This window comes from Ranitomeya variabilis, chromosome 1, assembly GCF_051348905.1.
Source record: "Ranitomeya variabilis isolate aRanVar5 chromosome 1, aRanVar5.hap1, whole genome shotgun sequence".
NCBI classification, from domain to species: domain Eukaryota; kingdom Metazoa; phylum Chordata; class Amphibia; order Anura; family Dendrobatidae; genus Ranitomeya; species Ranitomeya variabilis.
This window is the reverse complement of record NC_135232.1, coordinates 506,818,104-506,834,879: the sequence shown is the minus strand read 5'-3', so window position 1 is coordinate 506,834,879 and position 16,776 is coordinate 506,818,104. Positions and strand designations below refer to the sequence as shown.

The 16,776-nt window shown below is 42.7% G+C and overlaps 2 protein-coding genes across 9 annotated transcripts in view; one reads left to right on the top strand and one right to left on the bottom strand.

Moving 5' to 3' along the window:
* Positions 1-16,776, top strand: part of EPS15L1 (epidermal growth factor receptor pathway substrate 15 like 1) — a 323,253-nt gene that overhangs the window by 41,339 nt on the left and 265,138 nt on the right. For all 8 annotated transcript variants that reach the window (XM_077252909.1, XM_077252893.1, XM_077252875.1 and 5 more), the window contains one exon: positions 327-452. In XM_077252909.1, coding sequence (XP_077109024.1) covers positions 327-452 — 126 coding nt within the window. The remainder of the gene's footprint in view (positions 1-326; positions 453-16,776) is intronic.
* C1H19orf44 (chromosome 1 C19orf44 homolog) overlaps positions 1-16,776 on the bottom strand; it is a 497,340-nt gene that overhangs the window by 288,852 nt on the left and 191,712 nt on the right. The gene's annotated exons all lie outside the window — the stretch shown is intronic.

The following is a 16,776-nucleotide window of genomic DNA, read 5'->3' as shown; positions in this document are numbered from 1 at the left end:
TCTCCCACAAGCAGGTATCTTTTCTGTACATGCTTTTCTTTGGTATTTATCTAGCCCACTCAAACTATTTGGGAAACCTTGAAGAATTATTGATTGTCTGGATTAGAAAAGGTGAACACTACCATGAATCCTGTGACATGCCATATGTAACGCATCCAGAGATCATTCATGTGGGGTGCAGCAAATTTGGGGAAAATGACAATTCGTGTCAGTCTCAAAACATTTTTTGCCCATGACCGTACGGTTGACAGTGACATACAATAAACTCGTTATAGCAGTACATCTGCTTACATTGTTTGAAATGACCAGTTTATTTTGATTTCCAGATAGAAGAGAAATCCAAGTTCGATGGAATATTTGATAGTTTATTACCTGTAAATGGCTTACTGTCTGGGGACAAGGTGAAACCGGTACTTATGAACTCTAAACTACCTCTGGATATTTTAGGAAGGGTAAGAGTACATTTATATATATATTGTTAATTATTTAAAGGGTCTTGTTTTGTAGCCTGTACTTTTTTCTTCCATTGGATCTTTAATCCCTTCACGACATATAACATATATTTTCGTAATTTGTCGCGTCTCTACCTTGATGCGGGTTCGCACGTTGAACCTGCATCTTTCCTTACACATGATGGCTGATTTAAGCAGCCATCATCTGCCTGTAACAGCCGTGTGAGGAGAAGAGGTCTACCCCCCCGGCTGTTACCCCGTTAAATCCCTCTGTTAATCTTTGACGGCAGCATTTAGCAGGCCTCGACAGGGGCATGCATCATGCTATTCTTCCGTCTGCGACCCCTGATGTGATTGTGGGGCACCAATGGGTTGTCATGAAAGTCTGGGTTTGCTGTCATTCCGATCCGCCTGTGAAAGTCGGTCCTATGTACAGCACAGGCTATATAACAATTGCAGCTTTAAGTCCCCTAAGAGGACTATTAAATACAATGAAAAGTAAATAAAACAAAAAAAAAACAAAGTTGTTAAAAATGTGAAAAAACAAATGTTCAAACCACCCTCATTTTTCCCTATTGAAACCAGAACAATTTAAATAAAAAATACACATATTTGCTATTGTTGCATTCAGAAATGTCTGATCTATCAAAATATTAAAAAAAAGATTCCGATTTGTAAGCAGTGTAACAAAGAAAATATTCAAAACGCCGGAATTAAATTTTTTGGCCGCTGCAACATTGCAATAAAATGTAGAAAGAGGCGATCAAAACATTGTATCTACCCAAAAATGGTATCTGTAAAAACATTATCTCAGAGGAGCAAAAATGAGCCCTCACACAACCCCATATCCCAAAAAATCAAAACACTACAGGCTTTGGAATTTTTCTCTTTTTTTTCATACAAATTTCCAAATTTTTTTCCCACCACTTAAATAAAAAAAAATTAAAAAAGCTATACATGTATCTGCATACTCGTACTGACCTGGAGAATCATTTTGCCAGGTCAGTTTTACAATATACAAAAGATCTAACCCCGGCACACTTTCAACGTTTTTTTAACATATCTTGTGCAAAAGAGAATCATTTCCAACGTTTCTGCTCAGGCATGAGCCTTTGTCAGGAAGACAATCTTAGGCCGGCGTCACACTAGCGAGTTTTACGGACGTATGAGCACAGAAAATACGTCCAGAAAATACGCATTGCACACGGCCCAATGATTCTCTACGGGGCAGCTCCTATCTGCCGTATATTACGCATCCGTAATGCTATAACGTATGCTGCGTTTGTCAGAGTATTGCGCAAAAAATCCGCCAATGAAAGTCTATGGGGGTGAGAAATTTACGGATTGCACACGGACCATACGTGTGACTTGCGAGAAATACGCACCGGTGTTCTATAGAAAAGTCGGTAATTCAGTGCAGCGTAAAGTAAAATCACACTGGCAGAATAGAATAGGTAGAATAACTGTGTACACATAGAATAGGGGTATATATATATATATATATATATATATATATATATATATATATATATATATATATAAATAATGTGTCAGTGAGACACATACATATATAGCTATTATATATATAACTCGAGCCTGGGAACTTTTCAGAATATTTTCTCACGCTCGAGTTCATATGAGTTTATCCAGCAGAGGGCGCATCACCACTACTCGAGGTAACTACAGTACAATCCCCTGCATTCCATTCATTCACCAAGTTTTACAGTCAGGAGCACAGCTGCATTAGCAGAGCTCCTGGGTGTAAAATGATTTAACCCCTTCAGATGGATTTACAGCGTGGGACAAGACTGAAAGACGGAAGGTATGGAATATTGTTGTTTGTTTTATTTTAACTTTATTTCAGGTGACGAGGGTCTTCAGGTGGATTAAGAGTATAATAAAATATTAAAATACCATGTGTCTTTATTTCATTAAAATACTTTTTAATAATGTGTGTGTGTTTTATTAACCATTTCGTACTATTGGATTAATAATGGATAGGTGTCATAATTGACACCTCTCCATTATTAACCTGGCTTTATGTCACCTTACAATAGCAAGGTGACATTAACCCTTCATTACCCCATATCCCACCGCTACACGGGAGTGGGAAGAAATTGGCCAAGTGCCAGAATAGGCGCATCATCCAGATGTGCCTTTTCTGGGGTGGCTGGGGGCAGATGTTTGTAGCCAGGGGGGTCCTATAACCATGGTCCCTCTCTGGGCTATTAATATCTGCCCCCAGTCACTGGCTTTCCCACTCTGGCAGAGAAAATTGCGCGGGAGCCAACGCCAATTTTTTCTGGGATTTAACCCTTTAATTTAATAGCTAGAGACCCCAAATTTTACACCGAGACACTTGTTACATTAGTAAAGAGGAATATGTAATAAAAGAAGGGATATGAGATGGTTTACTGTATGTAATCCTTGTCTCATATCCTGTTAGGTTTGTGAAGGAGATAGGAAAAGCCGGCAATTGAATTACCAGCTTTTCTGCTATCTCGCGCTGGATTAAAAAAAAAAAAAAAAAAAAATATATATATATATATATACACACACACACACACAGTGGGGCAACAAAAGTATTTAGTCAGTCAGCAATAGTGCAAGTTCCACCACTTAAAAAGATGAGAGGCGTCTGTAATTTACATCATAGGTAGACCTCAACTATGGGAGACAAACTGAGAAAAAAAAAATCCAGAAAATCACATTTTCTGTTTTTTTATCATTTTATTTGCATATTATGGTGGAAAATAAGTATTTGGTCAGAAAAAAACAATCAAGATTTCTGGCTCTCACAGACCTGTAACTTCTTCTTTAAGAGTCTCCTCTTTCCTCCACTCATTACCTGTAGTAATGGCACCTGTTTAAACTTGTTATCAGTATAAAAAGACACCTGTGCACACCCTCAAACAGTCTGACTCCAAACTCCACTATGGTGAAGACCAAAGAGCTGTCAAAGGACACCAGAAACAAAATTGTAGCCCTGCACCAGGCTGGGAAGACTGAATCTGCAATAGCCAACCAGCTTGGAGTGAAGAAATCAACAGTGGGAGCAATAATTAGAAAATGGAAGACATTCAAGACCACTGATAATCTCCCTCGATCTGGGGCTCCACGCAAAATCCCACCCCGTGGGGTCAGAATGATCACAAGAACGGTGAGCAAAAATCTCAGAACCACGCGGTTGGACCTAGTGAATGAACTGCAGAGAGCTGGGACCAATGTAACAAGGCCTACCATAAGTAACACACTACGCCACCATGGACTCAGATCCTGCAGTGCCAGACGTGTCCCACTGCTTAAGCCAGTACATGTCTGGGCCCGTCTGAAGTTTGCTAGAGAGCATTTGGATGATCCAGAGGAGTTTTGGGAGAATGTCCTATGGTCTGATGAAACCAAACTGGAACTGTTTGGTAGAAACACAACTTGTCGTGTTTGGAGGAAAAAGAATACTGAGTTGCATCCATCCAACACCATACCTACTGTAAAGCATGGTGGTGGAAACATCATGCTTTGGGGCTGTTTCTCTGCAAAGGGGCCAGGACGACTGATCCGGGTACATGAAAGAATGAATGGGGCCATGTATCGTGAGATTTTGAGTGCAAACCTCCTTCCATCAGCAAGGGCATTGAAGATGAAACGTGGCTGGGTCTTTCAACATGACAATGATCCAAAGCACACCGCCAAGGCAACGAAGGAGTGGCTTCGTAAGAAGCATTTCAAGGTCCTGGAGTGACCTAGCCAGTCTCCAGATCTCAACCCTATAGAAAACCTTTGGAGGGAGTTGAAAGTCCGTGTTGCCAAGCGAAAAGCCAAAAACATCACTGCTCTAGAGGAGATCTGCATGGAGGAATGGGCCAACATACCAACAACAGTGTGTGGCAACCTTGTGAAGACTTACAGAAAACGTTTGACCTCTGTCATTGCCAACAAAGGATATATTACAAAGTATTGAGATGAAATTTTGTTTCTGACCAAATACTTATTTTCCACCATAATATGCAAAAAAAATGATAAAAAAACAGACAATGTGATTTTCTGGATTTTTTTTTCTCAGTTTGTCTCCCATAGTTGAGGTCTACCTATGATGTAAATTACAGACGCCTCTCATCTTTTTAAGTGGTGGAACTTGCACTATTGCTGACTGACTAAATACTTTTTTGCCCCACTGTATGTATGTGTATATATATATATATATATATATATATATATATATATATATATATATATATATATATATATATATATATATATATATATACACTGTATATATGTTTTTTAGAATATTTGAGCCGATGGATCCATGATATGTCCATTTTGCAAGCCTGCGAGAAAAAAACGCCGTACGGAAGCCATACGGATGACACACGGATAAATTTGTGCGTAAAACTCGCATCCTCGCATTGAATACGGAACAGTGTTTTGGGACAATTACTGCGTATTACGGCCATAAAAAACGGACCGTATTTTCATACGCCTAGTGTGACGCCGGCCTAATGGTAGTTTATATCGTATGTAGGTCCTGGGCTCTCAGATTGCCCTAAGGAAGTCTGTCAAAAGTTGTCTTGATTGGCCAGCAGAATGGAATTAAATGAAACTGTTTACACCCATAGTGGACTATCCTTTGTTATCAATTGCTAGGAAAACAGATGTATTGAGGTAGACTTAACCCCTTCACCCCAAAGCCTGTTTTCACCTAAGTGACACGGCCAATTTTTACAATTCTGACCACTGTCACTTTATGAGGTCATAACTCTGAAACGCTTCAACGGATCCTGGTGATTCTGAGATTGTTTTCTCGTGACATATTGTACTTTATGATAGTGGTAAAACTTCTTCGATATGACTTGCATTTATTTGTGAAAAAAACAGAAATTTGTCGAAAATTATGAAAATTTAGCAATTTTCAAATTTTTCGTTTTTATGCCCTTAAATTAGAGAGTTATATCACATAATATAGTTAATAAACAACATTTCCCACATGTCTGCTTTACATCAGCACAATTTTGGAAACATAATTTTTTTTTGTTAGGGAGTTATAAGGGTTAAAAGTTGACCAGCGATTTCTCATTTTTGCAACAAAATTTGCAAAACCATTTTTTTTACGGACCACCTCACACTTGAAGTGACTTTGAGGGGTCTATATGACAGAAAATGTCCAAAAGTGACACCATTCTAAAAACTGCACCCCTCAAGGTACTCTAAACCACATTCAAAAAGTTTATTAACCCTTCAGGTGCTTCACAGGAATTTTTGGAATGTTTAAAAAAAATTGAACATTTAACTTTTTTTTCACAAAATTTTTACTTCAGATCCAATTTGTTTTATTTTACCAAGGGTAACAGGAGAAATTGGACCAAAAAAGTTGTTGTACAATTTGTCCTGAGTACGCCGATACCCCACATGTTGGGGTAAACCATTGATTGGGCACATGGCAGAGCTCGGAAGGGAAGGAGCGCCATTTGACTTTTCAATGCAAAATTGGCTGGAATTGAGATCGGAACCCATGTCGTGTTTGGAGAGCCCCTGACGTGCCTAAACAGTGGAAACCCCCACAAGTGACACCATTTTGGAAAGTAGACCCTCTAAGGAACTAATCTAGATGTGTGGTGAGCACTTTGAACCTCCAAGTGCTTCACAGAAGTTTATAATGTGGAGCCGTAAAAAAAATTAATATTAATTTTCACAAAAAATGATCTTTTTGCCCCAAATTTTTTATTTTCCCAAGGGTAGCAGGATAAATTGGACCCCAAAAGTTGTTGTGCAATTTGTCCTGAGTACGCTGATACTTCATATATGGGGATAAACCACTGTTTGGGCGCATGGCAGAGCTCGGAAGGGAAGGAGCGCCATTTGACTTTTCAATGCAAAATTGGCTGGAATTGAGATCGGAACCCATGTCGTGTTTGGAGAGCCCCTGACGTGCCTAAACAGTGGAAACCCCCACAAGTGACACCATTTTGGAAAGTAGACCCTCTAAGGAACTAATCTAGATGTGTGGTGAGCACTTTGAACCTCCAAGTGCTTCACAGAAGTTTATAATGTGGAGCCGTAAAAAAAATTAATATTAATTTTCACAAAAAATGATCTTTTTGCCCCAAATTTTTTATTTTCCCAAGGGTTGCAGGATAAATTGGACCCCAAAAGTTGTTGTGCAATTTGTCCTGAGTACGCTGATACTTCATATATGGGGATAAACCACTGTTTGGGCGCATGGCAGAGCTCGGAAGGGAAGGAGTGCCATTTGACTTTTCAATGCAAAATTGGCTGGAATTGAGATCGGAACCCATGTCGTGTTTGGAGAGCCCCTGACGTGCCTAAACAGTGGAAACCCCCACAAGTGACACCATTTTGGAAAGTAGACCCTCTAAGGAACTAATCTAGATGTGTGGTGAGCACTTTGAACCTCCAAGTGCTTCACAGAAGTTTATAATGTGGAGCCGTAAAAAAAATTAATATTAATTTTCACAAAAAATGATCTTTTTGCCCCAAATTTTTTATTTTCCCAAGGGTAGCAGGATAAATTGGACCCCAAAAGTTGTTGTGCAATTTGTCCTGAGTACGCTGATACTTCATATATGGGGATAAACCACTGTTTGGGCGCATGGCAGAGCTCGGAAGGGAAGGAGCGCCATTTGACTTTTCAATGCAAAATTGGCTGGAATTGAGATCGGAACCCATGTCGTGTTTGGAGAGCCCCTGACGTGCCTAAACAGTGGAAACCCCCACAAGTGACACCATTTTAGAAAGAAGACCCCCTAAGGAACTTATTTAGATGTGTGGTGAGCACTTTTAACCCCCAGTTGTTTCACTAAAGTTTAGAATGTAGCGCTGTGAAAATCAAAAAATCATTTTTTCTTTCCACAAAATGATGTTTTAGCCCGCAATTTTTTTCCCCCCAAGGGTAACAGGAGAAATTGGACCACAAAAGTTATTGTCCAATTTGTCCTGAGTACGCTGATACCCCATACATTGGGGGGAACCACTGTTTGGGCGCACGGCAGAGCTCGGAAGGGAAGGAGCGCCGTTTGAAATGCAGACTTAGATGGATTGGTCTGCAGGTGTCATGTTGCATTTGCAGAGCCCCTGATGTACCTAAACAGTAGAAACCCCCCACAAGTGACCCCATATTGGAAACTAGACCCCCCACGGAACTTATCTAGATGTGTTGTGAGAACTTTGAACCAACAAGTGTTTCACTACAGTTTATCACGCAGAGCCGTGAAAATAAAAAATATTTTTTTTCCACAAAAATTATATTTTAGCCCCCACATTTTTATTTTCCCAAGGGTAACAGGAGAAATTGGACAACAAAAGTTGTTGTGCAATTTGTCCTGAGTACGCTGATACCCCATATATGGGGGGGAACCACTGTTTGGGCGCACGGCAGAGCTCGGAAGGGAAGGAGCGCCGTTTGAAATGCAAACTTAGATGGATTGGTCTGCAGGTGTCATGTTGCATTTGCAGAGCCCCTGATGTACCTAAACAGTAGAAACCCCCCACAAGTGACCCCATATTGGAAACTAGACCCCCCACGGAACTTATCTAGATGTGTTGTGAGAACTTTGAACCAACAAGTGTTTCACTACAGTTTATCACGCAGAGCCATGAAAATAAAAAATATTTTTTTTTCCCACGAAAATTATATTTTAGCCGCCACATTTTTATTTTCCCAAGGGTAACAGGAGAAATTGGACAACAAAAGTTGTTGTCCAATTTGTCCTGAGTACGCTGATACTTCATATATGGGGATAAACCACTGTTTGGGCGCACGGCAGAGCTCGGAAGGGAAGGAGCGCCGTTTGAAATGCAGACTTAGATGGATTGGTCTGCAGGTGTCATGTTGCATTTGCAGAGCCCCTGATGTACCTAAACAGTAGAAACCCCCCACAAGTGACCCCATATTGGAAACTAGACCCCCCACGGAACTTATCTAGATGTGTTGTGAGAACTTTGAACCCCCAAGTGCTTCAGTACAGTTTATAACGCAGAGCCGCGAAAATAAAAAATATATTTTTTTCCACGAAAATTATATTTTAGCCCCCATGTTTTTATTTTCCCAAGGGTAAGGCTGGTTTCACACTTGCGTTTTTTAAAAAAACGCATGTGTGAAAAAACGCATGTAATCGCGGTAAAACGCATGCGTTTTTTTAGACGCATGCGTTTTATAGACAAACACAAGAAAACAAGAAAAACCCTAACCCTACCCCTAACCCTACCCCTACCCCTAACCTGAAATACGTGGCACTGAAATACGTGGCACTGAAATACGTTTATATACGTATATACGTATATAAGTGCCACGATATTTCAGTGGCCACGTATATAAGTGCCACGTATATAAGTGCCACGTATATAAGTGCCACGTATATAAGTGCCACGTATATAAGTGCCACGTATATAAGTGCCACGTATTTCATGTACATGCCACGATATTTAAGTGCCACGTATTTAAGTGCCACGTATTTAAGTGCCACGTATTTAAGTGCCACGTTTTTAAGTGCCACGTATTTCACGTAAATGCCACGATATTTCAGTGCCACGTATTTCACTGAAATACCGTGGCACTTAAATACGTGGCACTGAAATATCGTGGCACTGAAATATCGTGGCACTGAAATAACGTGGCACTGAAATAACGTGGCACTGAAATAACGTGGCACTGAAATAACGTGGCACTGAAATAACGTGGCACTGAAATACGTGGCACTGAAATACGTGGCACTGAAATACGTGGCACTGAAATACGTGGCACTGAAATACGTGGCACTATGACTGTCAGAAAATGTTCATTAAACGGTTAGGGATGAGTTTAGGGGTAGGGTTAGGGTTAGGGTTTGGATCCCTTTATCACCTTGATGGTGGTGGGTGACTTTTCAGTGTGTGTTCTGTTTTTTTTCTATAAAAACGCATGCGTTTTTAACGCAAACAAACGCGTTGAGATCGGACGCCATGTCGCGTTTGGAGAGCCCCTGATGTGCCTAAACAGTGAAAACTCCCCAATTCTAACTGAAACCCTAACCCCAACCCTAACCCTAGTCCTAACCCTAGCGCTACTTTCACACTAGCGTTTTTTTGCATACGTCGCAATGCGTCGTTTTGGCGAAAAAACGCATCCTGCAAAGTCATCTGCAGGATGCGTTTTTTCCCCATAGACTAACATTAGCGACGTATTGACACACGTCGCAAGCGTCGTGCGACGGTTGCGTCATGTTGTGGCGGACCGCCGGCAGCAAAAAACGTTACATGTAACTTTTTTTGTGCTGACGGTCCACCATTTCCGACCGCGCATGCGCGGCTGGAACTCCGCCCCCACCTCCCCGCACCTCACAATGGGGCAGCGGATGCGTGGAAAAACAGCATCCGCTGCCCCCGTTGTGCGGCGCTTGCACAGTATGCGTCGGTATGTCGGGCCGACGCAGCGCGACGGCCCCGTACCGACGCTAGTGTGAAAGTAGCCTAACGGGAAAATGGAAATAAATATATTTTTTAAAATTTCATTATTTTTCCTAACTAAGGGGGTGATGAAGGGGGATTTGATTTACTTATATAGCGTTTTTTGGGCGGATTTTTATGGTTGGCAGCCGTCACACACTAAAAGACGCTTTTTATTGCAAACAATAGTTTTTGCATCACCACATTTTGAGAGCTATAATTTTTCCATATTTTGGTCCACAGAGTCATGTGAGATCTTGTTTTTTGCGGGACGAGTTGACGTTTTTGCTGGTACCATTTTTGGGTACATGACATTTTTTGATCGCTTTTTATTCCGATTTTTGGGAGGCGGAATGAACAAAAACCAGCAATTCCTGAAATTCTTTTAGGGGGTGCGTTTATACCGTTCCGCGTTTGGTAAAAAGGATAAAGCAGTGTTATTCTTCGGGTCAGTACGATTACAGCGATAACTCATTTATATAATTTTTTTATGTTTTGGCGCTTTTACACAATAAAAACTATTTTATATAAAAAATAATTGTTTTTGCATCGCTTTATTCTGAGAGCTATAACTTTTTTATTTTTCTGCTGATGATGCTGTATGGCGGCTTTTTTTTTGCGGGACAAGATGACGTTTTCAGCGGTACCATGGTTATTTATATCCGTCTTTTTGATCGCGTGTTATTCCACTTTTTGTTTGGCGGTATGAGAATAAAGCGTTGTCTTTTGCCTCGTTTTTTTTTTTTTTTTTTTACGGTGTTCACTGAAGGGGTTAACTAGTGATATAGTTTTATAGGTGGGGTTGTTACGGACGCGGCGATACTAAATATGTGTACTTTTATTGTGTGGTGTTTTTTTTATTTAGATAAAGAAATGTATTTATGGGAATATATATATTTTTTTTTTCTTTATTTAGGAATTTTTTTTTTTTTTTTTTTACACATGTGGAAAAATTTTTTTTTTACTTTTTTACTTTGTCCCAGGAGGGGACATCACAGATCGGTGATCAGACCGTGTGCATAGCACTCGGTCTGATCACCGATGTGACAGGCACGTTCCACAGGCTTGCCGGCGCCTGCTATGAGGATTCTCAGCAGACGCCGGCAAGCAGGGTCATCTTATGACCCGGAAGGAGTCTCGCGGCCATCTTGGATCCGGGGACTCCTTCCAGGTCACCGGAGCAGCGCGATCTCATCGCGCTGCTCCGGTGGGAGAGTGCAGGGAGCCCCCGTCCCTGCGCGATCCCCCTCTATGCCGCTGTCACTATTGACAGCGGCATCAGAGGGGTTAAATGCCCGCGATCGGCGACAGCGCCGATCGTGGGCATTGCTGCGGGGTGTCAGCTGTCATATACAGCTGACACCCGCACCCGATCACCGCGGCGCTCAGCGTGAGACCGCGGTGATCGGGGCGCCGTACTAGTACTGCGGCTGTCAGTAATGCAGTGCCGGCAGCGCAGTACTAGTACGGCGCATGTCGGGAAGGGGTTAAGGCCCCGTCTCACATAGCGAGATCGCTAGCGAGATCGCTGCTGAGTCACAAGTTTTGTGACGCAACAGCGACCTCAGTAGCGATCTCGCTATGTGTGACACGTACCAGCGATCAGGCCCCTGCTGCGAGATCGCTGGTCGTGTCAGAATGGCCTGGACCTTTTTTTGGTCGTTGAGGTCCCGCTGACATCGCTGAATCGGTGTGTGTGACACCGATCCAGCGATATCTTCACTGGTAACCAGGGTAAACATCGGGTTACTAAGCGCAGGGCCGCGCTTAGTAACCCGATGTTTACCCTGGTTACCAGCGTAAATGTAAAAAAAAACAAACAGTACATACTCACCATCTGATGCCCGTCAGGTCCCTTGGCGTCTGCTTCCTGCTCTGACTGAGCGCCGCAAAGTGAGAGCACAGCAGTGACGTCACCGCTGCGCTCTGCTCTCACTGTACGGCGGCTCAGTCAGAGCAGGAAGCAGACGCCAAGGGACCTGACGGGCAACAGATGGTGAGTATGTGCTGTTTTTTTTTTTTTACATTTACGCTGGTAACCAGGGTAAACATCGGGTTACTAAGCGCGGCCCTGCGCTTAGTAACCCGATGTTTACCCTGGTTACCCGGGTGCTGCAGGGGGACTTCGGCATCGTTGAAGTCGTTCCCCTGATCGTTGGTCGCTGGAGAGAGCTGTCTGTGTGACAGCTCCCCAGCGACCACACAGCGACGCTGCAGCGATCAGCATCGTTGTCTGTATCGCTGCAGCGTCGCTGTGTGAGACGGGGCCTTTAGCCTTTGCATCTTTCAAAAGTAATGGAATGCACATAAGGTATAAGGTGTCCTTGTTAGTGACCGCTTCAGTGTGGAGGCAAGGAGCTCCTTGCCTCCACACTGAAGCGGTCACTAACAGGGACTCAGAGTGGGAGCCACATGCCAGCTGCAGCCTTCCCTATGAACAGTGAATAAGGCTTATTGTGGTCTAACTACCTCTTACGACACCTTATGTGCATTCCATTACTTTTGAAAGATACAAAGGCTAAGGGTATGTTCACACGATCCTGATTTCAATCCTTTTTTTTCAGGACAAAAACCGCAGCTCTTGGCAGAAAACGCAGGTGCGTTTTTGGTGCGTTTTTGGTGCGTTTTTTGATGCGGTTTTTAGTGCGGTTTTTTATGCAGTTTTCTCTGCAGATTGTCTGTGTTTGACACAAATAAAGCTTTAACTGCAGTGGGGGAAAAAAAAAAAAATGATGTCATTTCCTTGTCCAACCCTTTTCTTCTTCCATCCTCCATTTTGGGACTAAACACCAAAATGAGTGGACGTGTTTTGAATGACAGCGCTCCGCAGAGTGCTGAGCGTAGGCCAGATCACAGCCCGTGGATCCAGCTCTATCCAGCTATTTAAGTCTACGTTCACATTTGCGGTCTGCGCCGCAGCGTCGGGCGCCGCATGCGTCATGCGCCCCTATATTTAACATGGGGGCGCATGGACATGCGTCGCACTTGCGTTTTGTGCCGCATGCGTCACTGCAGCGCACGCATCCGGGCGCAGAGGACGCAGCAAGTTGCATTTTTGCTGCGTCCAAAATCAATCAAAAAAAGGACGCATGCGGCGCACAACGCAAATGTGAACATAGCCTAAGTGCCACGTATTTAAGTGCCACGTATCACGTATTTAAGTGCCACATATTTAAGTGCCACGTATTTCTTTGCCACGTATCACGTATTTCAGTGCCACGTATTTAAGTGCCACGTATTTCTTTGCCACGTATCACGTATTTCAGTGCCACATATTTCAGTGCCACGTATTTCAGTGCCACGTATTTCAGTGCCACGTGCCACGTATCAAAGTGCCACGTATCACGTATTTCAGTGCCACGTGCCACGTATTTAAGTGCCACGTATCAAAGTGCCACGTATCACGTATTTCAGTGCCACGTGCCACGTATCAAAGTGCCACGTATCACGTATTTCAGTGCCACGTGCCACGTATTTAAGTGCCACGTGCCATGTATTTAAGTGACACGTGCCACGTATCAAAGTGCCACGTATCACGTATTTCAGTGCCACGTATTTCAGTGCCACGTATTTAAGTGACACGTGCCACGTATCAAAGTGCCAACGTATCACGTATGTCAGTGCCACGTATTTCAGTGCCACGTGCCACGTATTTAAGTGACACGTGCCACGTATCAAAGTGCCAACGTATCACGTATTTCAGTGCCACGTATTTCAGTGCCACGTGCCACGTATTTAAGTGACATGTGCCACGTATCAAAGTGCCACGTATCACGTATTTCAGTGCCACGTATTTAAGTGACACGTATCACGTATAAGTGCCACGTGTCACGTATTTAAGTGCCACGTATTTAAGTGCCACGTATCCCACGAAGATTTTCCATGGAGAACAGACACATCCAGAGATATGTCTGCTCTCCACGGCTGCAGAAACACACTGACAGGAGCCATAGTTCCTGTCGGTGTGTCACTGCGCATGCGCGAGCGAGTTTACCGGCGGTCATTGACCCCGGCACTCTCGCTTAACGGCAGTGCTGCGTGGGAAAGTTCAACGCAGCTGTACTGCTGTTAACCGAGACGCCGGAGTCATTGAACTCCGGGACAGTACGCGATACACTGCTAGGAGCTTCGCTCCTGGCAGTGTATCGCCGGAGAGCAGCCGATCGGCGTGGGACACTCGTTTTATGGATTCTGCGGACAGGGAGTATGAATTTGATTTTTTATTTTGTGATTTTTTCCTGGAGGATCGAGGGCTTCGCCTACAAGTGTGCTGTTGGTGAGTATATACTCTATGTTATGTGTTGTATGTACTGTACTGTGTGTCATGTATGTGTATTGTGTGTAGGTGTTTTGTGTAACTTTACAATTGTGCTAAGTCGCCGGACACAGGGACAACTCTCCCATCCTAATACCGGATGGGAGTAGTAGTCCCATACGGCGACTTAGCACAATGGAGACACTATCGTCGCATGGGGACACACACACACACACACACACACACACACACACACACACACACACACACACACACACACACACACACACAGACACACACATAGACACACACACACACACACACACACACACACACATATACACACACACATACCAAATCAATCACGATCCCCATGCGACGGTATGCCTCCATGTCTCTCCGCCCAAGCACTTCCGCCCACGCACTTCCGGCCGCTTCCCCGCACTTACGGCTGCAGCGGTTCTGCACCACAAACCGCAATAAAACCCGCAGATATATTTTTGATCTGCGGGTTTTACTGCGGGTTTGACCTCACAATGGAGGTCTATGGGTGCAGAACCGCTGCTGTTTCGGGGAAAGAAGTGACATGCTCCTTCTTTTTTCCCGCAGCTATTCAGCGCGGCTTTTTTTTTTAAATTCAGGATCGTGTGCACAGCGGTTCCTGTTTTCCATAGGGTACAATGTACTGTACCCTGCATGGAAAACAGCTGCGGAACCGCAGCGGCAAAACCGCTGCGGTTCTGCAGTAAAAAACGCACTGTGTGAACATGGCCTAAGTCTATCTCAATACATCTGTTTTCCTAGCAATTGATAACAAAGGATAGTCCACTATGGGTGTGAACAGTTTCATTTAATTCCATTCTGCTGGCCAATCAAAACCACTTTTGACAGACTTCCATAGGGCAATCTGAGAGCCCAGGACCTACATACGATAAAACTACCATAAGATTGTCTTCCTGACAAAGGCTCGTGCCTGAGCCGAAACGTTGATGCAAAAGATATATTAAAAAAATCTTTGAAAGCAACAGTTCTATCTTCACGTTTTTGGAGTGTGCCGGGGTTAGATCTTTTGTATTGTCTTACCGGTTTACCCCTGAGCACCTAACCGTGGTTGAGCCTGATCCTATCCGCTTTTATTTTTACCATATAGTGAACATGGTAAATAAAAAAAAAGTATTGTAGAATTGCACTTTTTTTTGCAATTTTACCGCATTTGAAATTTTTTCCTCGTTTTCCACTAAACTATATGGTAAAATGAATGGTAACATTCAAAAGTGCAACTTGTCACGAAAAAGAACCAGCCCTTATACATGTATATTTACCGAAAAATAAAGTTATGTCTCATGGAAGGGTAGGAAAAAGTGAAAAATGATCCGGTGGGGAGGGTTAAAGAAAGAAAGTATGAAACAGCAATGCAATTTGATTTTATTAAACATGCCATATCAATTTTCAAATAGAGCTGTCACGCTGACCTTGTTTTTTTCAGAGGTCAAAGACTGCAGATAAGCTCCTAGAACCAAACACTGATCAGTACAATCTTCTATTTGTTTCCTTTTCTCATATATTTATATGTACACACACAGTGTCTTGAAAAAGTATTCATACCCAGTGAACTTTTCAACTTTTTTTACTTTACACCTACAAACTTAATGTATTATATTGGGACTTTTTGCTGCCATTCACGCACATGCTTTGATTTAAATAATCTATTATAGCTCTGGCAGTAAGCTTAGGGTCGTTGTCCTGCTGGAACATTAACCTATGCCCCAGTCTCAAGTCTTTTGAAGCCTCTAACAGTTTTATTTCCAGGATTGTCTTGTACTTAGCTTCATCCATCCCTGACCCTAATAAAGAAAATCATCCCCACAGCATGATGCTTCCACCACCATGGTTGACGATGGGAATGTTTTTTTCAGGGTGAGGTGCAGTGTTAGTTTTTCACAACATATAGTGTTTTGAATTTAGCCCAAAAAGTTCTACTTTGGTATCATCTGAGTAAAGCACCTTCTTTCACATGCCATGTAGGAGGGCACAGCTGGTATGTGGAAAGAAGGGGCTCTGGTCAAATTAGACCAAACTAGGATTTATGAAGCTAAATGTAAAACAATATGTGTGGTGGAAAACAAACATTGCACATCATCCCTGAAAATAACGTCCCCACCATACTACGAGAGCTACAGTGGAATGGTTTTAATCAAAGCATGCTTATGTGGGTGGCCCAGTCACAGTACAGACTTAAATCCCATTGAGAATCTGTGGCAAGACATGAATATTGCTGTTAAGACATTCTCCATCCAATCTCACTGAGCTAGAGCTAGTTTACAATCTAACATTTCTGCCAATAGATGTGCAAAGCTGGTAGATACATACTCCAAAAGACCTGCAGCAGTAATTTCAGCAAAAAGTGATCATACAGAATATTTACTCTGCACATCACAATTTTTAGATTTATATTGTTAAAATAATTAGAAAACCATGTACCGTGTTTACACTTCATAAATACTTGCTAGTTTGTGTTCATAATATAACATACTATCCCAATTAAATACTATGAAGTTTGTGGCAGGGCTGTGGAGTCGGTAAGCCAAACCTCCGACTCCTCAATTCCCATGACACCGACTCCAACTCCAT